This window comes from Osmia lignaria, unplaced genomic scaffold (assembly GCF_051020975.1).
Source record: "Osmia lignaria lignaria isolate PbOS001 unplaced genomic scaffold, iyOsmLign1 scaffold0035, whole genome shotgun sequence".
NCBI lineage: Eukaryota > Metazoa > Arthropoda > Insecta > Hymenoptera > Megachilidae > Osmia > Osmia lignaria.
The window spans coordinates 42,083-69,354 of NW_027478176.1; the positions used below are offsets into that span (position 1 = coordinate 42,083).

Consider the following 27,272-nt stretch of genomic DNA (forward strand, 5'->3'; position numbering starts at 1 on the left):
ATTTAAAACAAGTTCGACCCAGGATCCACAACCCTGAGCCGGTCACACGCCGCGGGATTAACGAGTCAAGTGGCCCGAGATAAGGCTCTCGAGAGCGTTGAGTTATGGCGGAGGAGAAACACAGCAAGAGTACGAGACCGCAGTTTCAGTGTAAACAAACGATATATAATCCCATAACGGGTAATGCAAGCATCTGCGCAACAGGAAGCGATGTTGTACGCCATCACCTCTCGGTGTTAGCCCAGCTCGACGCCAAATCAACCTCAATCAAAGACCAGGGGTCGAATATCAAATACATCCCAATCCTAACAAGATAGAGATGAGAATGAAATTGCCCCTTCCGTAGCCACAACAGGTGTATTAACAGCAAAAGAAACTATGAAAGATAAGAGAGAAAGAGAAGGAGAAGGAGACCAGAGAACAGAGAAGGGGCAGAGAAGAGAAAGGAGGAAGAGAAAAAGGGGGAGGGGAAGTTCTCAGAGGTAGCACACCACCCAAGCCTAATAATGTAAGAACAGAGAGGAGAAACCCAGAGGCAATACAATTTCAGTCACGGGGATAATTCCTATAAGAAGAGAAGGGAAAGAAAGAAAGAAATTGTAAGTGAATTAGCTCGGCATATAGCCGGCTCAGCACCGAGCCAAAGTAGCATCCCGGGCTGAGATCGAAAGCAAGTTGAGACTAATCAGATTAAATCAGAGATCGGATTAAAATCAGAGATATATTTGAAGCGAGCAAGCATACGGTTAAACTGCCATTTGAATAAGCAGCAACATAGCAACCCAAGTACTTGCAACAAAACCGAGATGGAATTGGAGGGGACCCATCATCATTGCATATAATATGTAGAAATAAGCAATGTATAATTATAGTTACAAACTGTAGCGCAACCAACGAGTGCCAGACAGGTACAGCCCCCCCTCATGCGCCCGCACAGGTGCCCAATATGACAGAGAAACATGGAACACGGAGCATGCAGCGAGCTTACAGAGCCATCTATGAGAGCCCTCATAATCAAACATCAACGGCAAACAGTCACCTGATCCCGCCACCAGGCGCATATGCACGACATCCCAGCCATCCAGCCGGCCGCAGCCCCGCAGGAAGGAGACGTGGCACCATCTAACAGAGATAGTATTAACCAACAAATCCCTCCGCGAGGCGATACAAGCCGTCCGCAACACAGTGCAAGCCGAGGGCAACCATCACCCAACCAGGCAGAGAACAGTTAAATTAAGTCAAATGAATTGAAACAATTAAATTAAGTATAAGATAATAAATAAAGTGGATACGGGTGGATATGTGTGATAGGCAAGCATTGAGCCAAAATAGGCAGACTAGCGGCAGTTAGCAGCACGAATCAAGCGAATGGACAGTCATCCGCTCATGCCGGCCAGTTTGCAGATGTATAAATAACATATCGTGCAGGATAAAGCGAGATAACATAAGATGAACACAGATGGGTAATACGCAGATAAGTAAATAAGTAAGTAAGTGAGTAAATAAATAAATAAGTAAAAGTATATGAGTAGCATAAGCAATTGAGTAGCATAATCCATTTCCGCCATAGATAAGACAGGACATCAGTAATATCGGATCATGTCGGATGAAATCCGATCCCCGAGCCGTCAACCGGGATCCACTCTCAACTGGCGCCAACAGAACGGGAGCTCACCGCAAACTAAAGCCACCATCAGCCAGATCAATGGATAAGCGTTAGATGACTCGAACCAGGCAATGAATAATCCACAAGTCTTAGATCCACAATTGGATCCAGACTCGTATCTAAATCACAACCATACACAGATGCACCCGCCTCTGCATGGTCCAACATAGAGGAAGGTGTTGCCCTATCAGTTCAGTGATACAACCCCACCACCCATCAAGGCAAAATCGTCTGCCAGCGCTCATGGTCAAGAATGTCAATGTCAATATTAATGTCGTCTATTAGTATTCAATCCCACCCTAAGGGCGTCACATCCCTTCAGGTAACGTTGCCCATCTCAATCCATCCATTAAACTAATAAATTGAATTGAAATAAATTGAACTAGTAGGCCGTCTAAAGCGTAGAATACCATAAAATATAAGATGGAAAGGAAAGAAAAGGAAAGGAAATGTAATCGATAATAACTATGACCGCCAGCCACCACAGCCAATGTCCGCGATGAACCAAGCAAATGTGAGCATGATATTGCAAAACCCATTCCGTGCCAATTAAGAAAGAGAGGGAGAGGGTAGTGATAAACGCAAACGCGAAGTATAGAATAGACGTGAATGCGTTTGCCAGCATAATGCGCAGCAAGTGCACCCAATGCAATGCACGCATAATGTGAGTATGATGTGCCAGAATATGAGTTAAACAGTGAATAGACATGTACTAAGTTAAATAAGAATTCCACAGGAGTCTAATAGTCGAGGTTACCACTTCCTTACTGCAACGTGGATTTAAAGCCAATTCAAAGCTGTAGTTCGTTGACGGTTCTTCCCACCCAAATGCCTCAAGAAATAGGCTGGCCATCGAGCGATATACCGAAATAATAAGCAGCCAGTAATAACTGAAGCAGCAGATTGGCTGGGTCAGTTGCCTGCCGCACGACTCAGTCGGACACCGCACCATAGCTAAGACTTAATAACAGAGATAAGCAATGTAATGGCCAATACGCCAACGTATTCATAATAGGATTGTTGTAAGCACATACCACGAAGGCATTTGCGTGGATGAAACATCTTCAGTACGAAGGAAACCAAGACCAAAACCAAATAGGCCAACAACCAAAACCAGGATAAGCAGTAAGAAAAGTACAATCAGCGACCGCCCATCGACCCAGCCGAACTGCGAGCTGCGAGTGAGAAGACTGATATTGAAAACGCGCCAGCAGCGAAGTCGTAGGGTTTAGAGGATTGGAGTAAATAAAATAATTGAGAGAATAATATATCAATATATTGTAATTAATATTAGGTGAAACTGAGTTTGAAACCAATGTGTTCTGAAGATCGGTGTGGAATAAAACATTAGTGGGTGAATTCCAGTCTAAGCTCCCCCAGAGTCCCAACATCAAGAAATCAATTGCCCGTAGGTAAATAATGGGATCCGGATTCACCCCGGTACAACATATTGAGCTCACAGAGTAACTTCAATCAAATGCCCTTATATGCAGTTATATTAATTATAAGATTCGAGTATCGTAGAGTAAATATCGAACAAATATTGAACTGTACTGTACCGTCATAACCGCGTGAATGCGTTATCAATGCGTTAAGTGAGTGGAAAACGCAGTACTACAATGCGCAATCCGATTTTACGTAATTCCATAACTCCCACAATCTGCAGCGTAATGATCCAGATCCAGATCCAGATCCAGATGCCCATCGAATTCATTAAGCCTGCATGGCAATGGCGCGCAATAATACGGATCATCGGTAAATAAATAGATAGAGCAGCAGGAAGCTGTGCCATGTAGGATGCATAGCTCAGCGTAACCATTAAGCCACCTAAAATATATATATATAAATAAATTCCAGAATCAACTTCTTATATTACATTACAATTAGAGTAGCCGCTCCTTAACCAAACAAGATCAAGCTCCGATTCCATTACCTAACGAATAAGAATAAGAATAGGGTAAAATAAAATAAGTTAAATTTAAAGTTGAGATTGAAATTGAATCAGCGTCACCAGAAGAATAATTAAAATGGCAAGAATAATTAAATGGCAGGGATGTTGTACAAGAAAATTATACAGAATAATATTTCAATAGATTGTAATTAATATTGAGTGAAGTTGGATTTTAGGGCCAATGTATTCCAGCAATTGATATGAAGTAAAACATTAGTGAATAAATTCCAGTCTAAATTCCCCCGAGGTTCCAAGCACCAGGAAATTATTTGACCATGGTTGAATAATATGGTCCGGATATACCCTGGTACAACATATAGAGCTCACGGACTAAATTGAATCAAATGCAGTTATATAATTTAATTATGAGATTGAAATACTGTAAGATAAATATTGTAGATATTGTAGACATAGTACCGTACCGTAGCAACAGCATAATTAGTGCATTAATTAGTGCATTAAGCGAGTGGAGAGCGCCGTACCATAGTGCGCACACCCGTCTCTACGTAACCTCTGTAATCTGCAGCACGATGATCCAAATCCAGATACAGATACAAACATCCATCAAATTCCTTAGGCCCGCAATGATACCGCTCAATAATACGGATCACCGGCAAAAATACGGATAGGGCAGCAGGAAGCTGTGCCATGTTAGATGCACAGCACAGCGTAACCATTAAGCATCCTAAAATACGATTCCAGAATCAACTTCTTCTTACATTACATTACAATTAGAGTAGCCACCCACTAGCCAAACAAGTTCAAACTCCAATTCCATTACCTGAAGAATAAGAATAAGATAAAATAAGTTAAATTTAAAGTTGAATTGAAATTGAATCAGCGTCACCAAACGAATAATTAAAGTGGCAAGGATGTTGTACAAGAAAATTATACAAAATAATATTTCAATATACTGTAATTAATATGAAATGAAATTGGATTTTGAAACCAATGTATTCCAACAATTGATATGAAGTAGAACATTAGCGAATGAATTCCAATCTAAGTTCCCCAAGGTTCCAAACACCAGGAAATTAATTGACCGTGATTAAATAATAGGACCCGGATACACCCTGGTACAACATATAGAGCTCACGGACTACATTGAATCAAATGCAGTTATATAAATTAATTATAAGATTGAAGTTGAAATACTATAAAATAGATATTGTAAATATTGTACTGTACCGTAACAACAGCATAATTAGTGCATTAAGTGAGTGGAGAGCGCTGTACCACAGTGCGCAAATCCGACTCTACATAACTTCTGTAATCCGCAGGACAACCAGATCCAGATCCAGATACAGATACAGATACAGATATAGATACCCATTGAATTCCTCAAGATCACATGGCCCTGATACCGTGCAATGCGAACCACCAGTAAATAATAGAGCGACGGGGAGGCTGCGCCGTGTAATATGCAGCGACACATCGCAGCCATTAAGGAACCAAAAGTATAAGGAACTAAAATATAAATTTCAGAATCAAGCTTCTTATATTACAATGAGAGTAACCATTCCCTGACCAGACAGATTCAGACTCTAATTTATCACCTGAAGAATAAAATAAAATGAAATAATAAATAGAAATAAGTTAAAGTTAAAGCTGAAGTTAAATCAGCGTCCCCAGAAGAATAATTACATGACAAGGATATAAAACCAGCAAATTATACAGAAATAATATTTCAATATGTTGTGATTAACTTGGATGGAGTTAAATCATAAATCAATGTATCAATGTATCCCGACAGTTGGTGTGAAGTAAACATTAGTGAATGAATTCCAATCCAGCTTTCCCCAGAGCCCCAAGCACCAGGAAGTTAATTGACCGCAGATACATAATAGGATCCGGATACACCCCGGTGCAACACATGGAGCTCACGGACCAAACTGAGTTGAATCGAATCAAATGCAATTATATAAATTAATTATAAGATTGAAAGATTAAAGTATTAAAGTACTGTAAGATAAATATTGTAGATATTGTAGACATTATACCGTGCCGTAGCAACAACATAATTAGCGCATTAATTAGTGCATTAAGTGAGCGGAGAGCGCCGTACCACAGTGCGCACACCCGACTCTACGTAACCTCCGTAATCTGCAGCACGATGATCCAGATCCAGATACAGATACAGACACAGACATCCATCAAATTCCTTAGGCCTGCAATGATACCGCTCAATAATACGGGTCATCGACAAAATACAGATAGAGCAGCAGGAAGCTGTGCCATGTTAGATGCACAGCACAGCGTAACCATTAAGCATCCTAAAATACAATAAAAAAAAAAAAAAAACAATTCCAGAATCAACTTCTTATATTACATTACAATTAGAGTAACCACTCCCTAACCAAACAAGTTCAAACTCCAATTCCATTACCTGAAGAATAAGACTAAGATAAAATAAGTTAAATTTAAAGTTGAATTGAAATTGAATCAGCGTCACCAAACGAATAATTAAAGTGGCAAGGATGTTGTACAAGAAAATTATACAAAATAATATTTCAATATACTGTAATTAATATTAAATGAAATTGGATTTTGAGACCAATGTATTCCAACAATTGATATGAAGTAGAACATTAGCGAATGAATTCCAATCTAAGTTCCCCGAGGTTCCAAACACCAGGAAATTAATTGACCGTGATTAAATAATAGGATCCGGATACACCCTGGTACAACATATAGAGCTCACGGACTAAATTGAATCAAATGCAGTTATATAAATTAATTATAAGATTGAAGTTGAAATACTATAAAATAGATATTGTAAATATTGTACTGTACCGTAACAACAGCATAATTAGTGCATTAAGTGAGTGGAGAGCGCTGTACCACAGTGCACAAATCCGACTCTACATAACTTTGTAATCTGCAGGACAATCTAGATCCAGATACGAATACAGATACAAATACTGACATCCATCAACTCCTTAAACCCGCATGGCGATGATACCGCACAATAATACGGATCGCCGACGAATAACGGATAGAGCAGCAGGAAGGCTGTGCCATGTTAGATGCACAGCACAGCGTAGCCATTAAGCGACCTAAAATACAAATTCCAGAATCAACTTCTTATATTACATTACAGTTAGAGTAGCCGCTCCCTAACCAACTAAGTTCAAACTCCATTTCCATTACCTGAAGAATAAGAACAAGATAAAATAAGTTAAAGTTAAAGTTGAAATTGAATCAGCGTTACCAAAAGAATACCTAAGATGGCAAGGATATTGTACAAGAGAATTATACGAAATAATATTTCAATGTATTGTAATTGATATTGATTGAAATTTGAATTCTGAAACCAATGTATCCCGTCAGTTGATATGAAGTAAAGCATTCGTGAATGAATTCCAGTTTAAATTCCCCCAGGGTCCCAAACACCAGAAAATTAATTGCCCATTATTAAATAATAGGATCCGAATACACCCAGGTACAACATATGGAGCTCATGAACTAAATTGGATTAGATGCAATTATATAAATTAATTCTAAGATTGAAATACTGTAAGATAGATGTTGTAATATTGTACTGTACCGCAATAACAGCATAATTAGTGCATAAGCGAGTGAAGAGCACTGTACCATAGTGTGCAAATCCGGCTCTACATAACCTCTGTGATTTGCAGGACAGTCCAGATCCGAATACAAATACAGATACCGATACCCATTGAATTCCCTACGACCACATGGCAATGATACCGCGCCATAATATGGATCGCCAACAAATAACGGACAACGGATAGAGTAACAGGAAGGCTGCACCGTGTAATATGCAGCAACACAGCGCAGCCATTGAGCAGCCTAAAATAAATAAATAAATAAATGAATGAAATAAATAAATAATTATAAATAAATAAATAAATAATCAATCATCAATTCCAGAATCAAACTCCAACTTCAATATTACAATTAGAGTAGCCATTCCCTGACCACGAGGAGAAGAGGGGCAAAGGACACACTCAGACTCTGATTTCATCAATGAATAGGTTAATGTGGAAAGGTATAAGTTAAATCCACGTTACCAAATGGCTTAGAAACGGCAAGGATGTTATGCAACGAAATTAGGAGACCATAATAACCAGGATAGCCAAGGTATCCCTTTCAGGAAACCGAGACTGAAACACCGGCATCGAAACCATGCAATATTCTGCTGCCTTGAGTAGGTAATTAACTAATGAGTAGGTAATTAACTAACTAATGGGATAGCAAACACCGAATCCAACCAGTTAAGCAAATTTGTCGATAAGAGAACATATTGTATAAATAACCGGTTAGAACAATTAAGAAGGATAATTAAGAAGAGTAATAAAAAATAAAAATATAAATAATTAAGAATCTAGGCACGAGAACACCGATCGCCAGTCGTCCCAATCTGCCATACCTCCAGTCAAGCTCCCAATTAACAGTGAATTGGAGGCACAAAACACTGCATTGCGTGAGTGCCAGCAATAATAACCGGATACGATATAAATCAATAAATGCAAATTAAATGCAAATATGAGCGATTTAAATCAAATTAACAGTTAGCAATATAATACCCGAGGACGACAATTAACAAAATATAATCTCGTACACCACACAACGCACCAGAAAAAGCAACAGGTTACACGCGTCACACACACTACACACGCCGGCAGGCCGGCAGAGTTAACGAAAACAAAACAAAATAGTATAATATTACAACGTTTAACATTTAACAATCGAGATTAAATTCTGGTTTAATCATTTGTTCATTTGGTGTAATCAACAATCAATGTGACTCCTTCACATTCAGCAGGTTCAGCAGGTACGTGGCACAAGGAGAAGCGGAAGTAGCCAACATGGTTAGTGAGTACTACAACGAGGAAGATCGGAAACCGAATCAGTCCCGACAAGCAGCGACAAAGCGGCGAACCAACGAACTACTGCACCATAGACTAGACCGTCCGCCATTCGGAATTTAAATCCGGAGTTTTACCTCCCGTTCAATTCATGATCCCGATTAATTATCAGATAGCATGTTAGATAATAAAGTATATGAGTAACACAACCCACCATGCTATGTTCGCGATAAAGAACAACACTTGTAATATGTTGGAAAATTGAACTTTGAAGTTGAGGTAAAATGGTAGTTCCTTCCCTCCCATTCCATCCAAATACCCGGTACGTGTACGAGAGGAATTAACAAACACAGCCAATGGATACTGCACACGAGATAGGGAACCGAGTCAGGTTAGATAAGCAGCGACACGTGGCGCAGTGTCGAGCTACCGAACTAAATAGTAACCATAGACTACAGGTCCGCCATCTTGAAATTCAAACTGCAACTAAATGCATCTCACCTCTGGATTTGTTATGTAACAGATAGAACCCCAGACGGATTAAAATCAAAAATAAATCAGTTAAACAATACCTCGGCCATCACTTATCTCTTATAAATTTATAAATATATAAATCATAAATCGAACATACATACAAATATATACATACATAAATATACAGATATATAAATCAGATACATAAATCATACATTTGCTATAGTGTCGGATGAAGTAAACATTGAGTATAAACAATGATAAAGATGGAATGAAATGAGAGAAATGAATTCAACCCGAATAAGATCCGCAGATTGCAGGACGCATCATGTTACTGCCTATCGCGCCGCAGGAAACTACGCAGAACAACGAAACAAAGAAACCGCCACAGAACGAGAGGCCGAATACATAAACGAATGACCATTCAACCTAAACAGAATCGGAATCATATATAACCATCCGACAACGCCAAATGACGCATATAGTCAGGAAAATCCCGTAAGACCAATCAAGCAGCACCCAGTCAATTAATAAATAAATGAAACCAAAGTAGAATCCAAGCAACCAAGGCAGCAGGTACTAGCAGAAAGGAAATATAAAAGACAAGAAAAGAAAGAAACAAACAAGGTAATTATAGTAACGCATAATAAATTTAAACAAGAGTAGCACAAGTCAATAACATGAATATTAATTCCTACAGGAACAGCACCCTGTCATCAAAGAGCTATACTATTATTGAAGAGAAGCGGCTCGAATAAATTAAATTAAAGAATACCAGAGAAGAATATCATAATGTCAGAATGCCCGAGGAATGTCCAAGGATAGAGGTGACAAGAAATAAAATAAGATAAATGATGGTAGTAAACAGTGATACGTGGCGCAAATAAATTAAATATAGAAAAATATATGTAGGATAATCATATGCAAACAAACCGTAATTATATTAATATTAATACCATTTACAGAACCTTGTACCATAATGGGTCAGAATAAACTAAATCTTAAATCTTAACAGTTACCTTGATTCAATTTAACTCAAAATGAACAATGACAGCATGAAATGAACGACTGAACAATGAAATCGATTAAAGATATTAAAGAAGAATGAAGTAAATAATGAGGTAAATAATAATAATAAGCATAAAGTATAAAGTGGAGGCCGTGGCCAACCTAATGTAAATATTGTAGTGTAGTGCACTGTAATATAAGTAATGCAATATAATGTAGAACAGAATACAGTAATAAACTGAATACAAAATACAAAATACAGGACGTGAACTCAATAACTATAATCGTAAAGATTATTAGCTGCAATGCTCTATTTTACCAGAGTGAATTATAAGTTAGATTGTAAACGATAAATGGCAAATGGCCAAAGATAAGTGATCGTGTCCATACAGTTGCAAATAGGACTAAAATAGAACTAATTATTGAATGAAAAATCAAATAGAGTAGCTAAACAACAAATAAATGAAATGAGGTATAGAGTACGTAGTTCAAACACTGTATCGGTGTATAAACTAAAGAATAAAAGAAATAACATAAAAAAGAATAAATAGATAAGCGAATAGATAAGAGTAGTGGTATTTAAATGATAAGACTATAATAAAATCACGCACAATCAAAGCATTTCAAGCATCTCAAGCATTCGGATGGACAAAACCACTCATCATCGTAGAGAGAGCAAACTTGATTAATGTAAATAGAGTAAATAAATCATAAATCATATTCATTAGCTTTAACCTTAATTGGTCAGAGCGAATGAGTGCGTGAATAATGAATAATGATTGATGAATAAGTTGGAGGAATGATTAAAGAAATTAAAGATTAAGGAAAATAAAGAAGGTAAGAAGGCATAAATGAAAGCAGGAAAGCAGGAATGTCAGAGCGAATAAACAATGAGAGAATGAAAGAACGACTAAACAGTGAGATAGTCAATTAAAGATATTAAAGAAGGATAAGATACTCCAGATAAATAAAGCATAAAATATAAGGTCTAGGCTGTGATCAGCATAATGTAAAGAATGTAATGTAATGTAATGTAATCTAATGTAGAACAAAATGGAATATACTAAAATAGAATACAACATACAACATACAAGAAGTGAACTCACTAAAATATAACCGTAGAGATTATTATTATTAGCTACAACACTCCATTTCCTCACCAAATAGGTTATAAACTGAATTATAAATTATAAATTATAACTTATAATGGTAAATGAACATGCCAATGCAAATGCAGATAGGACTGATTATTGGATGACATATCAAATAGGGTAGCTAAAGCAGCAATGAAGTCAAATGTAAATTACGCAGCCCAATAAACACCATACCAGTGTATAAACTGAAATAGGAATAAAATGAGATGAACCAAATAAGATAAATAAGTACTTAATAAATAAGAGTACTTGAATGATAGTGTTATAATAAAATTCACGCACGATCAAACATTTGGATGGGCAGAACCACTTGTCATCGTAGAGATAGCAAAACTTAATTAAAATAAGTAAAATAGGGTAAAATAAATCATACCATATACGATAACCTTAATTGATCAGAATGAGTGAGCAGATGAATAATGAATGAATGAGTGAGTGGAACGATTAAGGAAGTTAAAGATTAAGGAAATAGAGAAGGTAGGCGTGGGTGAGAACAAAAGCAGGGATGTGTCAGGATGAGTAAACAATGAGAGAATGAAAGAATGAGCGACTGAACAGCGAGATAATCAATTAAAGATAATAAAGAAGAATGAGGTAAATAACAAGATAATAATAAGGCATAGAATATAAAGTGAAGGCTGTAACCAACATAATGTAGATAGTGTCATGTAATGTAATGTAATATAATATAACAAGATGGAATATACTAAAATAGACTACAACATACAAGATACAAGATACAAGAAGTGAACTCAATGAAATATAATCGTAACCGTAAAGATTATTAGCTACAACATTCTATTTCCTCACCAAAGGTTATAAACTAAATTATGAATAGTGGTAAATAGTGGTAAATAGTGGTAAATGGTAAATGGTAAATGATAAATGATTATGCCAACGCAAATGCAAATAGAACTGACCATTGAATGACCCATCATAATAATAAAGTAGCTACAGCGACCAATGAATCAAATCAAATATAAACTGCGTGATTCGATAGACACTATACAAGTGTATAGACTGACAATAAATAAGTAAGTAAATAGGTAAACAAGTGAATAAAGATACTTAAATGATAAGGTTGTAACAAGCCATGCACAATCAAAGCATTTGGATGGACAAAACCACTCATCATCATAGAAGTAACTAAAGTAAAATAAGTCAATCATATCATGCCCATCAAGTTTGACTTTAATTGATCGGAATGGATGAATAAGTCAATGAGTAATGAATGAATGAATGAATGGGACGATTAAGGAAAAGGAAATGAAATGAAAGATTTAAAGGTAAAGAAGGTGAAGACGTGAGTGAAGGCGCGAATGAAACCAAGAGAGCGTGAAAAGCGTGAATGTAATACAGTATTATAAGTAAGTAAAGGAAAGGAAAGGAAGGTAAGAGCAGCCACCCACCAAGTAAACTACACAAAACAATTTACACCAAAAGCACAAAGCAGTCAAAGCAATCACTCATCGCACCACACCATTAAACAAACACATTAGATCTGAAATAAACTAATCAAAACTGGAGCTGAAAGAGAAACCATTAAGAATAACACAAAATAACACAATAACTCGATAACACAACCCGAATTGTCCAATTTAGTCATCCATTTAATCAACTTAATCTATCCAAGCACGTGACACCGCTGCATCGTCGTGAATAAAAGATCAAGATGAAATATGCAAATCACACTAAAGGAATAGGGAAATGAAATAAAAATAGGATAAATACGAAGATAATCGAAAATCAAATCAAATCAAATCAAGAGAACAAAGAGAACAAGGAAAACAAGGAAAGTAAACCGCGTAATCGCGTAAACCACGTAACCATTAAACATGTTAAATGCGTTGTACCACGGATATGAATCGATAAAAATGTAGAATAGAAAAGCAGAATAAATAAATGAACCGAACTGAACAAAACAATAGGCCGAACAACCGGGTGACAAGCAAACTCCGTAAAATGAAATAAATGCAATACCCGTACTGACGCGAGGACATGAAATAGTATGACCATAAAATATGAAATATGAATGCAGATGGCAAAGTAAAATAAATAATATAGAATACGGTGGATAATGAAATAAATAAGACAAGACAGCAATGTAAACCGCGTAAACCATTAACACGTCAGACAACGATATTAACCAGATAAAACGGCAAATACGATAAGACGATAAATAAATAAATAAATAAATAAATAAATAAATAAATAAATAAATTGAACAATTAAATCACGCAATTAAATCACGCAAGGGACGTAAATTGCGCAGGTTTATTAATCACACAAATATACTGTTGCAAATAAATAAAAAATAAATAACTAATAAATGAATAAATAAAAGACAAGAATGGGATAAAATGATATTACGGTAATGAATGGGTAAAACGAATAAAACAAATAAGAATATAACGCAAGTTGCATAAATCATCAAGGCACACTACCCCACTGTACCATAGTGAATAAAATAAAATAATATAAAATAATATAAAATAAATATAAAATAAATGAACAAACGCAAGGTAGCACAAGATAATGTGAAATATCAATATGTAAGTATAATCAGCGAAGGAAAAGTAAATAAAATATAAAACACTATAAACGATAAGCGGAACATAAAATAAAATGAATGAAATTTGAACGCGTTAAAATGGTAGTAGAAAATAATGATGAGTAATAAAATAAGAAAAGAAAAGAAGAAAAAAGAACAAAATACGATGAATAAATATGTAAAACCGGGAACACCGAACAATAGAATAATCGAACAATCGAATCGATTAATCGAATGTGTCGATAAATAATAAATTAGATAAATTAAATTAAATAGTACAGCGGAATAACGGGCCAGTCAAACACATGCAACCATAAAGTAAATTAATATTAATAATAATTATTAATAATACACACACATAACGATGGAATATCGAAAAAATATTGAAAATATCAATGCACTCTACACATTTTACACAATTCACTTAATAAACCGACGCAATCAACGGAAAACAAATAGATCAGAATAAAATCAGAATAAGATCAGAATAAAATCAGAATAAAGGAATAAAATAATACGTCACCAAACCGTTGACCTAATTTCCCATCGTCTGTCCTCTTCTATTCAAGGCCCGGGCCGCGCGTGCAGGTTGACTATCCTTGTCCAACCACAGCGGCCATTTCGAAAACCTGTCAATCCTGTCTGATCTTGCATGCGTTGTCTTCATTAATTTAGTCGAAAAAAGTCGCAAAAAACGCGGAATTTTAATGCGAAACGTTCCCGATTAATCAAAATTATCCGTAAATAATGTCTAATGTTCATAATTAACGCCACGAATACCGGGAACACACGTGGAAATGCCGCGTAACACGCACATCACATTTTCGTTATTTAACAATAAATTAACACATTATTTAATCACCAAACACAACAATAGCACTCCCGAACACTTAATAAACACTATTTAACAAAAAACGCGAATAAATAAGCCGCTTTTCACCGCGTTGCGAAACTAACCACGGAGCGACCACGAAACACGTCCGCTCTCCTCGACGCGTCGAGCGGGACCCTAACCTAACCCTAACCTAACCCTAACCCTAACCCTAACCCTAACCCTAACCCTAACCCTAACCCTAACCCGAACCCTAACCCTAACCCTAACCCTTTTTTTTTTTTTTTTTTTTTTTTCGTTTTAACGAGGTGGGAAAAATGCATTTATGCAGACCGGGCTACGGTGTTAGATGCCCGGTACTGTGGGACTCCCAGACACTGGTATACCCACTAAAAAACCCACCTCGATTTCTCGTTCATGTTTCCGGCCTCCTCCCTGCCAACCCCCGGAAAAGCCGCGATCTAGTGATCTATAGCATTACTTCGAGGGGGGGGGGTCAAATGGTGCACTAAACCTTTGGAGCAGCTTATACTTCTCTCGGCACTTCTTCTGTATCTCTTGCTCCATCCGATGGGCCACGCCCTGTTCCATCGGGACACGCCCAGTGGGCGTCAACAAATGCTGGAGGCGATGCAGACGCCTATTTAAAATTCGTCAGCTTATAAAAGTATGCATGACCATACTCCAGGGGTAAAACGATAGTCGAGCTAAAGTGCCCTTTGTCAGATTTAAACTAAAATAAAAATACTGCACATAGTTGCGTCTGTCCAATAAAAATCTCATAAAAATCGGATTGCATAGCAATAATTACTATTAAATAAATAAGTAAAATACGTAAATACTTATAAACAAGCACTCAGTAACATAAAATAGGCGTGTATAGGGCGCTCTGACTAGAATCTCCTCGTTTATGTAATATCTATTACTTGGGTGGGCATATCATTGGGATTGCCTTGCGCTCTCCTCTCTTTTTCTCTATCCCTCTCATATTTCTCTTTCTCTCTCATACAGCTGGTTGCAAACATGATTATCTGTTCTCTACTTCTGCTGTCACCAAATAGCCTGATGAAGTTTCCAACACCTAGATTTTCACCTATGGTGGCATTCATTGTTGCTCTTTTTTCCCTCCAGCGACTACAATGAAGTAGAAAATGTTCTGGATTATCTTCGTGTCCCTCACAGAACCAACAGCATGCGTTTTCTTGTTTGCCAATCCTCAATAGATACGACCCAAAACACCCATGACCCGTTAAAACTTGGGTCACATGGTAGCTCAGAACCTTTGGTCCCCATGTAACCCACTCCCTTATGTTGGGAATCAGTTGGAAGGTCCACCTACCCTTCGTCGACGCTGTCCATCTGCTCTCCCAGGTATCCATTGTCACCTCCCTCTCTTCTTTCTTGATCCTGACGATCTCCTCAATACTGAGTTCCCTATTTTCCTTCCTTTTCTCGTAAATGCGTGCTCTTTCCTTCACCAGCAGGTCGATGGGTATCTGTCCTGTTATTACACAGAGTGCATCCCATGATGTTGTTCTATAGGCTTGCGCTACCCTTAGCAGCGCGGTACGCTGTGTGCTATACAACAACTTGCAATTTGTTCTAAAATCCAGACCCCCAACCCATAGCGGGGCCGCGTAGAGTATCACCGACTCTACTACTCTATAGAACAGCCTCCGGGCCAGGTTTCCTGCACCACCAAGGTTGGGCATCAGGTGAGCCAACACACCTGCATATTTAAGAGCCCTGCTACAGGCGGTTTCAATATGACTCTTAAAACCATGGTTCATGCCCAGTATAAGGCCCAGATACCGTGCCGTACGTGCAGTTCTGATCTCCGCATCCCCACATATCACGCTAAGGCCACCCACTACCTTCCTTCCCGTCAACAAAATGGCTTCCGTCTTATGGTGCGCCAGACTCAGCCCCTCACTCTTGTACCATACCCCCAGGTCTTTGATGGTCTCCTGTGCTACATGCACCATTCTAGCCAAATCGACATCAACGATGACAATACCAATGTCATCCGCATACGCCACCAGGTGCACATCTCTGCGCAGTCTCACCCTCAGTAAGCCGTCGTATACCAAGTTCCACAGAATTGGGCCGATGACGGAGCCCTGTGGAACCCCCCCAAACACCTGGAAATTGAGTTCCCCCTCCGCCGCATCATAGACTATCCACCTTTCATCCAGGTAGCTTCTTATCAGGTTAACAAGCTCTGGTGCAAATCCTCTTTCCTCTAAGCACCTAATGACACTGTCCCACCTGATCGTGTTAAATGCATTTTTTACATCCAACAGGATCAGGAGGCAGTGCCTTCCATCTTTGCGGGCCTTTTGCCAGATGCCATCCACTTTGTCCATTGCGTCGAGCGTTGAGCGACCTTTCCTAAAGCCATATTGATTATCGGCCAAGTCATTATTTTCTAATTCTCTTAAGATACGCGTCTTAACAAGTTTTTCCAGTATTTTCGCCAGGCAGGAGATTACCGAGAGGGGCCTATATGCCCTCTCATCTGCTCTTGTCGCCTTCCCTTTAGGTAATAGGACCAAACGTCCGGTCTTCCACGACCTTGGCCAATATCCTCTAGCATAACAGGTGTTATAAATATACGCTAGCCACCTAGCCGCTCTCAGGCTGAATTTTTTTGCTATTGACGTAGGCATCCTATCAGGCCCAGGCGCTTTATTAACTGGTAGACATCTAACCACTGAGGTAATCTCTTCGGGGGTAATCCCTCCCACTCTTCGGTGCTCAAGCGTGACAGGTACAGGTACAGGTACATCTGGCAGTTCTTCTTCCACATTAATTTCTCTCTCTCTACTTTCTGTTTCTCTTTCAGGTATCTCTCTCAGTCCCCCAGGTAAGTATCCCGTACCTCTTCTCTCTCCATTCTTATCATTGTTATTTTCTTTTTCAGGTGCTACAGTACATCCGCGTTCATCAGGTAAGTATATAACTTCATCTTCATTTTCAACAGTTCTAACCACTATTTCAGTGTTTTTTTCAGGTGTATCCGGCCTCGGAGGGGACAGGATAAATAATTTCTTTACCACTGACCCTACTTCTTCGGCACTTAGTATATCTGGCTTACTACCCTTTCCCTTCAGTTTCCATGTGACCACCTTGTACGGTTTCCCCCATATATCCTTGTCAATATCCGTTAGCATATTTTTCCAACTAGTTTTTTTGGCTTTTTCCACCGCACGCTTCATTGTTTTCCGTGCCTTCTTATATACCTTATACGCCTCCTCTATATCTCTCTCATTACCCTTAGCCCTTAACCTAGTGTGTCTCCTCCTCGCCTTGTTTACCTCTTTTTTGCATCTAGCTGTATCCTCATTCCACCAGTATACAGGTGTTTTGTTACCCTTGTAAGGGCCTCTATAAGAAGTATACTTGTTAACCAGTCTATCCACGTCCTCAATAAACCTGTCTACCTCCAACGTAGTGCCCGTTTTAGCTCTCTTGTCATAGGACTCGTCACCGTATTTCCGGATAAGTTCCTCCAGGAGTCCAGCTTCATCAATTTTTGGTTTTCCTAGGTCAAACGGGTCCTTCTCCCTCATGGAATCCGTCTTAGCCCTGCCAAACTTTTGCACAATATATCTGTGGTCCGATGCCGTGTATATGTCCAATACATCCGATGTTACGTGGAGTTTCATGGCGTCGTTGCTACAGAAAAGGAGGTCAACCACTGACCCCCCTCCCCTATCACAAGTAACACCTCCTTTTGCTATGGTGGGGGTCAGTCCCAGCCCATTACACCACTGGTACAGAGTCCTGCCTCCACTGCACCACTTCTTCGACCCCCACAGTGGCGATTTAGCGTTGAAATCACCTGCGACTATGACCTTGGTTAAAGTCCCCTTAATACCAGCTAGAAACATCTCCATCAACGCTAGTTGTGCCTCAAAAGCTTGGCTACTATCGTTGGGGGAGGCATATACGCTCATTATGCATATATCATTGTAATTGATGCAGACAAAGCCCTTATCACAGCTCAGGACCGTTAACTTCCTGCTTTTTGCTATACCTGTGGTGGTGATGCTGATGGAAGCCCTACCCGTTAAGTCCGTAAACCAGTTATCTGGCGTTAAATACGGTTCGGACAGCACCAGTATGTCCGCTTCCTGCTCCCTTGCACTGACAGCTAGCAGGTCATGCGCCAGTCTACAGTGGTTAAGATTCACCTGGAGAATGTTTATATTATGGTCGCCTTTTATTTTTAAGCGCCTCCTTGTATCTCGGACACCTTACAGAGGCCGCAACATGTCCGGTCTGACTCTCGGCGAGACCGTCTTCCACACAGAGCCTACACTTTGGCTCGTTTGAGCAATCTTTCATGTGGTGTCCTACAGCCCCACATTTCCTACACAATCCGCCATCTCCCACAACGAGCTTGCAGCCACCCGCTATGTGGCCAATACCATGGCATTTATAACACCTAAGTAGCCTCGGTATCTCTCTCGCAGAAATAACCGTCCATCCAACCATAATCCTGTTCGCCCTCAGAATCCGTTGCATGTCCGCAGCAGGTCCCTCAACAACCGCTACTTTGCTCATTCTTGGGTCTGTGCGGAGAACTTTGACCCTCACACCTTTGGCCTCGTGTCCAAGCTCAGCCCTGATGGCTTCCAGGACCTCCTCTTTCTCTACCGAGGGATCTATCCCCCTCATTTCTACATCCATCATTGTTTGTAGCTTGGCTACCTCTACATTCACTCCCAGCTTACCAACTAAGTTTTTCCTTAGTTCATCCAGGTCAGACCCAGGTGCAAACTCTATCAGCAGATTCCCTGCCCTGGTCTGCTTAACATTTCTAACCCCATCAGGGACCCTACCAGTTACACCCTTAACTTTTTTGAGTACCTCCGCGAAGGAGGTCTCTTTTCCAAACCTAACCGCGATCGCCTGCGGTTTCACGGCCCTCCTGGGCATATTCTTAGAACCGCCCCCTCTCTCGTTCGCGTTTATCCCCCTAGAGTTCCTATTCGGTGTTACCGTTTCCTTCCTATCAGAGTCCTCCAGGTTAGTTTTCCTCCTTCTCCTTCTAATCTCCGCCCATTCCCCCTCTCCGGAGTCTTCTCCTACATCCTGTACTCTACCTTTGTACCTATCAACTGGTCTCCTCTCTCTAGGTGTCTCGCTCTGTGTGTTGAAGAACCTTGTCCTCTTCCCCTGATTATCCGTGGGGGGGGTGATCTCCTTTCTCTTCTGTCTATTCGGAAGAGGGGGGAAATCACCCCTCCCATCACTTTCTGTTTGCGTCGCAATTGTCTTTTTTTCTTTTTCAGGTGGCTGTTCAACACTCATTCCTCCTGGCGTCATCATTGTCTTCGTCTTCATCTGGTAAGTATCACTGTTCTTCCCGCTCCTTGTGTGGTCCGTGTGGGCCATTCTTAGGTCAGTCACCGCCAACATCACCTCTCTAATGTTGTCTTTGAAAGACACGTACGTGCTCCTGAGTGCACAATCTGTATCACCTCCCTTTTTCAGGATCAGATTGTCAAAAACTGCGTTGTGATCATTAATCACGTTGAGAACCCTCTCTAGGACCGCCAAACTCGCGTCAACCTTTTCCTCCAGGGTTAAACTCTCCTTTCTTTGTTGTGGAGGGGGTTTTCCTATTTTTCTTCCTCGCGCAAGTCTTCTACTTACATCGCTATCACCATCTGTTTCCGACTCGTCTCCCGTCAGGTCGACCGACTCCAACCTTTTTCTTGGTGCTTTAAAAACACTGTCCTTGTGGATACTCGGAGGAGTTCTGCTCACGCGCGGCTTTCTCACAAACGCACGCTTTTCATCCGCTGATCCTTGATTGGATGCAGATGCTTCGCCAGTAGCTGTTACCTTTACGGGGGCCTGGCGGTCTACCACCCGTATTGTGTAGTCGCTAGATAACGACGCGGGGGAGCCTACACACAAACTACCCGCCGCGCCGGTACTGGGGGGTCCGATTCCCCCTGCACCGTAAGTCTTTTTGCTTTCTTTAACGTGTTCCATATTAAATTTATAATTAGAGAAGTCCATGTTAACAAAGCCAAGTCGTCATAATTTAATACCGTCCGATACCAGTCCATTAATCTTAAGCGTTATACCGGGAAACAAGCCTATCCGTCAACAATTTCCTCAGCACACGAAAAAACTCAAAACATGCTTATATTGCCATAAAATCGTTAAAAACCACCTTAGTAACACTTCACAAGCCGGGAATGATGGGGAGTATCTTGAACAATCGAAATCCGCGAACTCGTCAGGAATTGTTCAGAAATCGTGCGCGGTTCTCATATTTCCATCCGCACTTTGATTTGTTCGTTTAAACCCATCACTATCGCATAAAAACCGTGTTTCGTCACTTGGGGTCTCAGAAACCCCAGCCCCTGTACGACGAGAACCATCTTGTTGGGTGCTTCAGCGCCCCAGCCCCTTATAGGCTGTGGACCATCTCAGCTGGGTGTTACAGGACCCCAGCCCCTTAAACACTCGAGGTATACATCGGGTTCTCTACAACCCCACGGGGTAGCAGGCGCCCCATGGAAAGTCAAAAGTCACTTCACAGCCGTAGTTACGGAGATCCAGTGCGCACACCTCGCCGCGCATTACGTCACAGTGACGTCAAGGGGTATCAAGAAACCCACTGGGGTCTTTAGGTCCCATGGAAAGTTATAAATCGACCCATGGCGAGATTTTCGAAATTCATCGCGCACTCTTTTCTGCGCACTGCGTCATAGTGACGTCATGGGGTCGCTAGGTCCCCCCTGGGGTCTTCAAGACCCTGGGGGTCCCCAGGACCCCATGGGTCAAAATGACCCCCTGGGTCACCCAGGACCCCGAAAATATATTTTTCGAATTCCGGTGAGAAAATTTTCGCGACCAGTATATCGCCCACTACCGTACCGCGACATATTATCGTCAACATGCTGTAAGTATACGAGCATCGCGCACTTCTGCCGCGCACGTGGCGTCAGAATTAGCTTACCAACGCTCACCGAAGTACCTATTAAAATCCGTAGGGTGCCAAGAAATGTTGAAGTAGCTGAAAACGTCTAAAAATCGCCATGGAAACTGTATTTCCTGGGAGTAAATTGACTAAAAGACAGTCTCGGCACACTCTTTGTGTCTTTTTATAGCCATATAAACCGTTTTAATAATATTAAACAATTTCTCATATTTATTTCCGTGCCTCGGGCCCGAGTCACGGTAGGTCCTTCGGTGTTCTTCTTCACTCGACTTGCCATTGCGCCGGCGCAAGCTGTTTCAGGCGTTCTGATTGGTCGAGAGGCTCTTCACGCATGCGTATCTCCCGGGAAGATAGTTCGGAGAGCCGCGCTAGTCGTTTCCGGCCATCTTTTCGCGCATCCGCCATTGCCACGTGTATTTTCTCGATGTTTAACTTCTAATATCATCGATAATAATAGTTTTAAACCACTCACCGGTGCTGGGATGATTACCTCGTGTATATTGGGTGTTCTCGATGTGTTACCACTGTGTGTAGTACCTCTCCAAAGTGTCCAAGTGCATGCGAAGTATTCCATGTTTCGTGTCAGTGCACGTGGTTCCTCCATTTTAGATTACCTCGTGTCATGTTATAATTTGTGCCGTTTCTTCGTTAATTGTCCACTTCCTTCCTATATATTGTTGTCAAAATGCTCCGTACACGTTCACCAATGTTATTTTTTTATAACCTAATACTCGTTCTTGTGGAGTGCAGTGTAATTATTTATGGTGTTATAGTTTCACCTGTCACTTTCATTTTCCAGGGCTCTTTAAATGTCAATAACTATGTTTCTGTTGGTCCTTTTTCCACTCACAATATTCTATAATGTACAATACAACAAAATACACAAACCTAGTTATAAATAATTATTTTACGAGACCCCTTTACCGCACTTATCCCGATATTTGCCGGAGCGAACCCGACACACGTCCGCTCGGTACGGCAGCCCGCACTGCACAACCCTAACCTAACCCTAACCCTAACCTAACCTAACCTAACCCTTTTCTTTTTTGTTCTGATAGAAGAGGAAAATGCTTTTACGCACGCGCAGGTTATCCCCTTGTCGCACTATTCGGCTAGAGGGGGCCCGGGCAGTGTGGGACTCATATCCCCTGAAGGGGGGCCTGGCTCCCGTTGGTGAGGGCAAACCCAAAGAGGCAACCCAGAAGGGGCAACCTGATAGCCCAACCCTAAAGGTTGGGCACAAATGATAGCGGTCACAGCCCGGAAGGGGCGACCCTGCGGCGCCCAGAAGGGGCATTCGCGGCCTGATATACTACCCACTAAAAACCTCTCCCCTGACGTAGGCCGCCGGTACCCTTTCATCCGTTGAGGATATCCCAGTTGTACCGGCGATAGCCGCGACGGCGCTTTAGCTCCCAAGCTTTCATGTTCGCTTTCGTCTAACCTCAATCCGCTATGCGCTAGGCACCACAGGGGATTGAGGAGCCACGCCGTAACACCTCCGATCAAGCGGTAGGATATTTTAACCTGCACGGTTTATGCGCAGGATTTTTCTTCGGCCACGACCAGGAACCGGAGCTCCTGCTCAACGGGTGATCGCGCCCCTACTTCACTGCCTGCCATTAGCGAGGCCAGGAAACTCTCTCTTCGGCCACGATCAGGAACCGGAGGACTTTCCCACTCATCGGGTGATCGCGCCATGTGTTCCGCCTGGCATATATGAGCACAGGGCTTCTTCTTCGACCACGGTCAGGAACCGGAAAATCCTTTCCCCGGTTGACCGCGCCATGTCTTGGTACGCTGCGACCCTCGATGACTTGTCCCATATGTACTCCAGACACACACACACCGCTCCCAAACATCATAGCATCGAAGTCCGAGCAACCCAAGCAAGTAAAGGAGGCATGCAGAATACCCATGAAGAAAACAGGCACATAGAGTAGCCGTTCCCTACCCAGGTGTAGAACGAAAGTATAAGAAACAGACTCAGACTCCAATCCTATCGCATGAGTAAGATAATGTAGAAGTAAAAATTGCTGTTGGCAAGAGTGGTAAAACAGGCAGCTGTAGCAGAAAGAGTAGAAAAGAAAGAAAAGTTAGTTAGGGAAGTATAACAGTAAATGTTAGCACACACAATCAACACCCAAACTAAATTAACCACACAACACTGCGTTGAGCTCTGCTGCATTGAGTAATAACTAAATAAATAAGCAATGAAGTAAACCGATAATCAAACAAAAGTGTCAAAAGGAAAAAGGAGTATTCCATTAGGGCGCCTTGAGCAATAACAATTCTTATCAAAGTATAAATAAACATTGCTGCGCTCACTTACTTTATTAACAACTGAGCCATATCAAAATGGGTAGAAGAAAGTGCAAAATTATACATACAGTATTGTCAAAGCCGAACTAAGTAGATGTAAATTTATAATATATAATTTGTATATGGATTAATATAGTCAAGACACAGCGTAATAGTGACACCTAAGTCATCTCATAACACAATGCAACAGAAAACGCAGGATCAAACTGTCCTTAAAATATATATGAAGGTGACGCAGCACAATGAAACGTACATAATATATGCATTCAAACAACAAATCCATGTAAACCAAACTCTACCAAATTCTAATAGATTCTAGTGAATTCCATTGAATCCATTATGTTCAGCATGCAATAAGACCAATTAAACTACACTAAGGCATATAGACACATGTCATCACATAATAATGTAAACATGTAAATACGGCAGGTACGGTGAAATAAAACAAGCACTTGTCAAGTCGTTTAATTAATTTAACCTAATTTATTCAATATACCATATCCACCGCTAATCACCCCATTCGTTTATTCACTCAACTATAATAATATAATGGAATAGAAGATAGGGAGTTATATAATACAATACAATACAGTTTACAGTGTAGCACAAAATACTGACTAAGTATAACCTAATGTAACTGAAATAACTGAAATAACTGAATATAATCCAAAATCTGATATAATATAATAGTAATATAACATATTCAATACTTTATTCAATACATAGATTGAATTGAACGGAGATAGAAGGTAATTGAATGTAATAAACATGAATATAAATATGACCATAATATAAAATAAATAATATAATATAATATATTATAATTTACACAAAACGGAGTAAATAGCACCACTTTGAAACACATACACTGCAATGGAACAAAATGCATCACGGTGGAGCGCGCATTTCACCACAATCACCTTGGCACCAATTAAATTTTGATTTAAACTTAAATAGCAGAATTAAATAATTAATTTAGTTAACACTTCACATCACAGATCACGGACGAGTACATAATGCACAAATTTGCACAATGCCCGGAGAAGAGAAGAGTAAACACGCGTCACCGAAAACTATGTTACCTAAGACTGAAAACCGGGCCGAGTAAAAGAGCGAGAGCGAGACCATAAAGCATAAAACATATAGAGATAGAACCTAGTGTTCATAAAATTCCCTAGTTCACTCCATAATAGTTATCAACCGTCAAATTATCCATCAAACCATCAAATTAAGTAATTAAGTAATTATAGAGAATATATAGGTGCTCATAAGCGAAAAGCGAAAATGCATAAACAAAACAGTTTGACCAAATCAAAATGACCAAAACCAAAGATAATGTACCTACAAAAGATGGCCATAAGCCGCAAGCTATGCCTAGTTGGTAATCAACCGCAGTACCAAGGATATTACCAGCAGCAAATATTCCGTTTACCAGACAGTGATACTCGGCCGCTCACTCCGTAACGGCTATCCACAGGCAAATTATCTGCCGCGCAGTAGTTACCTACCACGCGCCAATTACCAATTACACAGTTACCGACTGCAGAACCGTTCATCGTGCTGCCGCGCAATCCTGGGCAACCGTACTTACCATCAGACTTACCATCAAAGATAAGTCTGGTACACAATACTATAATCGAAAAGATAATTATGCTAAATCAATGGGATCAGAGATAAACTTCAAACGGGCCAACATCAGGCATTAATTAATTAATATATAAAGGAATAAGTCAATATTATGGTTATAAATGCAATACCTATATAAAACATCATATAAGTTTGCGATAAAATAATAAGATAGAATATAATTATAGTTAAAACGCATAAAGTAGCCTGACACGATGTAAGTCAATAAAATAATTAGAAAAAATAAAATCATAAAATCAGCCCGAATAAGTCCCGCAGATTGCGCAGATTGCAGGACGCACTGCGTTACTGCATGATAACGTTGCAAAGAAACAAATTATACAAAAGGCAATGAAGATAAAGGAAAACAACCGCCAAGGAATGAGAGGCCGAATAAATAAATAAAATAAGACCCTAAACCAAAGCAGAATCAATCTGAAACGCATATAGTCAGGAAAAACCCATGGAACCATTCAAACAACACCCAGTCAAATAATATTAGTTAACAAACTAAATAGAACCAGAATAAAATCAAGGCAACTAGACAACAAGCAACTGGCAGAAAGGAAATATGAATCAGAAAATAAATCAAAATAAATCAGATCTAATCAATGTATAACTATAATCAAACAACATCAAAATGAATAATGAATAATAAATGAATGAATGAATACTGAATGCGAGAAGAACAGCTGAAGATATTCACAAACTGAGGAACTACAGAAAATGACAGTGTGTAACGCTTAACAGACATAGCCGACATAATGTAGTATAATGCAAAATAATGTAAAAGAAAATAAGATAAATACAACAAGTGAGTTATATTCTAATTAAATATGACCATAGTTGACTCCATTCCCACTACTTTATAAATTATAGATTATAAATTGTAAGTGATTATGTCCATGCAAATGCAAATAGAAGGTAAAAATTCATAACCGACTGATGTATAAAGATAGTAAATAATAAATATAATGACAAATAAAAACTAATCAAATATAAGGTGCGTGGTTCAATTAGACACCACACCATTACATAGTAAAAGAATAAAATAAGAGAATAACAGATAAATAAATAAATAAGCAAAGAAGTAGAGTATTTGAAATGAAATTCAAATGGCGTGATTATAACAGAAGCCACGCGCTGTCAAGCATTTGAATGGACAAAATCATCTATCCTCTCAAGAAAATTAACCGTACTTAAATCCAACTAAATCTAAGTAAATAAACAGTGGATAATAAGCGAACGAATGAATGAGTGAGTGAGCAATACAGCTATTAAAGAAGTTAAGCAAGTTAAGGCAAGTAAAGGTAGATAGAGAGAGTAAGGAAAGTAAAGAAAGTGTAAAATATAGTATATAGACGAACGTAACTGACACAAAATAAAATAGAATAAGATACATTGAAGTGCATTCCACCAACAAGCACATCCATACACTCATTCATACATCTCACATAAACGCAGTCGTCCAATGAGGCTAAATCAAATAAATTTACAAAATCCATTACGTTGAATATGCAATGAGGCAGATTATATTATCCTAAACAGACATAATATTAAGAATGTACGGTAAGGTAAAACGAATACACTCAGCACTCAACAAGGCAACCAAGTGTTTCAGATATAACTGTCAATTAACTTTATTCATTAATTAGCCGTAGAAAGATAATGATGCAAAATATTACACAATATTACACATTACTAACTGAATTTATTGCAAATAATATGTAAATTGGGTATAAGTATAAGTATAATAATAATGAATATGTAAATATAAATATACAAATATATAAATAAATATAAATAAATAAATAAATAAATATAATATATCAGAAAACGGAGCACAATAGCACATATCACCACTCATTGCAATGGGTACACGCACAAAT

At 39.5% G+C, this 27,272-nt stretch overlaps 1 protein-coding gene and 3 long non-coding RNA genes across 7 annotated transcripts; 2 read left to right on the top strand and 2 right to left on the bottom strand.

Annotated features, from left to right (window-relative positions):
- Positions 1-1,130: 1,130 nt before the first annotated feature.
- LOC117611131 (uncharacterized) lies at positions 1,131-2,544 on the top strand. Its single transcript, XR_004583081.2, has 4 exons — positions 1,131-1,486; positions 1,571-1,988; positions 2,056-2,330; positions 2,403-2,544. It is a non-coding gene; the product is annotated as an uncharacterized LOC117611131 (long non-coding RNA).
- A 3,365-nt stretch (positions 2,545-5,909) lies between these two features.
- LOC143306709 (uncharacterized) lies at positions 5,910-8,750 on the bottom strand. Of its 4 annotated transcripts, XR_013064049.1 has the most exons (3): positions 8,311-8,750; positions 7,212-7,430; positions 5,910-6,673 (listed from the first exon to the last, which is right to left on the bottom strand). It is a non-coding gene; the product is annotated as an uncharacterized LOC143306709 (long non-coding RNA). The 4 variants fall into 4 exon arrangements; XR_013064050.1 differs by having other exon boundaries at positions 5,910-7,430; positions 8,314-8,750; XR_013064051.1 differs by lacking the exon at positions 8,311-8,750 and adding an exon at positions 8,011-8,260 and having other exon boundaries at positions 5,910-7,430.
- Positions 8,751-8,962: 212 nt separating this feature from the next.
- LOC117611474 (uncharacterized) lies at positions 8,963-10,940 on the top strand. Its single transcript, XR_013064053.1, has 3 exons — positions 8,963-9,550; positions 9,624-9,780; positions 9,889-10,940. It is a non-coding gene; the product is annotated as an uncharacterized LOC117611474 (long non-coding RNA).
- Positions 10,941-12,580: 1,640 nt separating this feature from the next.
- LOC117611395 (uncharacterized) lies at positions 12,581-20,504 on the bottom strand. Its single transcript, XM_076693091.1, has 3 exons — positions 18,732-20,504; positions 15,478-18,664; positions 12,581-12,612 (listed from the first exon to the last, which is right to left on the bottom strand). The coding sequence occupies exons 1-3, from the start codon at positions 20,502-20,504 to the stop codon at positions 12,581-12,583; spliced, it is 4,992 nt and encodes a 1,663-aa protein (XP_076549206.1).
- Between the last annotated feature and the right edge of the window lie 6,768 nt (positions 20,505-27,272).

What these genes read in the sequence shown, in the direction of transcription:
- LOC117611395 (XM_076693091.1), bottom strand. Translation starts at nt 20,504, where the DNA reads ATGGACTTCTCTAATTATAAATTTAATATGGAACACGTTAAAGAAAGC. An exon ending in CCGGACATGTTGCGGCCTCT is followed by an intron (nt 18,665 to 18,731) that starts GTAAGGTGTCCG and finishes AACATTCTCCAG; the next exon opens with GTGAATCTTAACCACTGTAG. An exon ending in AATCATGTTTGCAACCAGCT is followed by an intron (nt 12,613 to 15,477) that starts GTATGAGAGAGA and finishes TTTCTCTTTCAG; the next exon opens with CTCCAGTTTTGATTAGTTTA.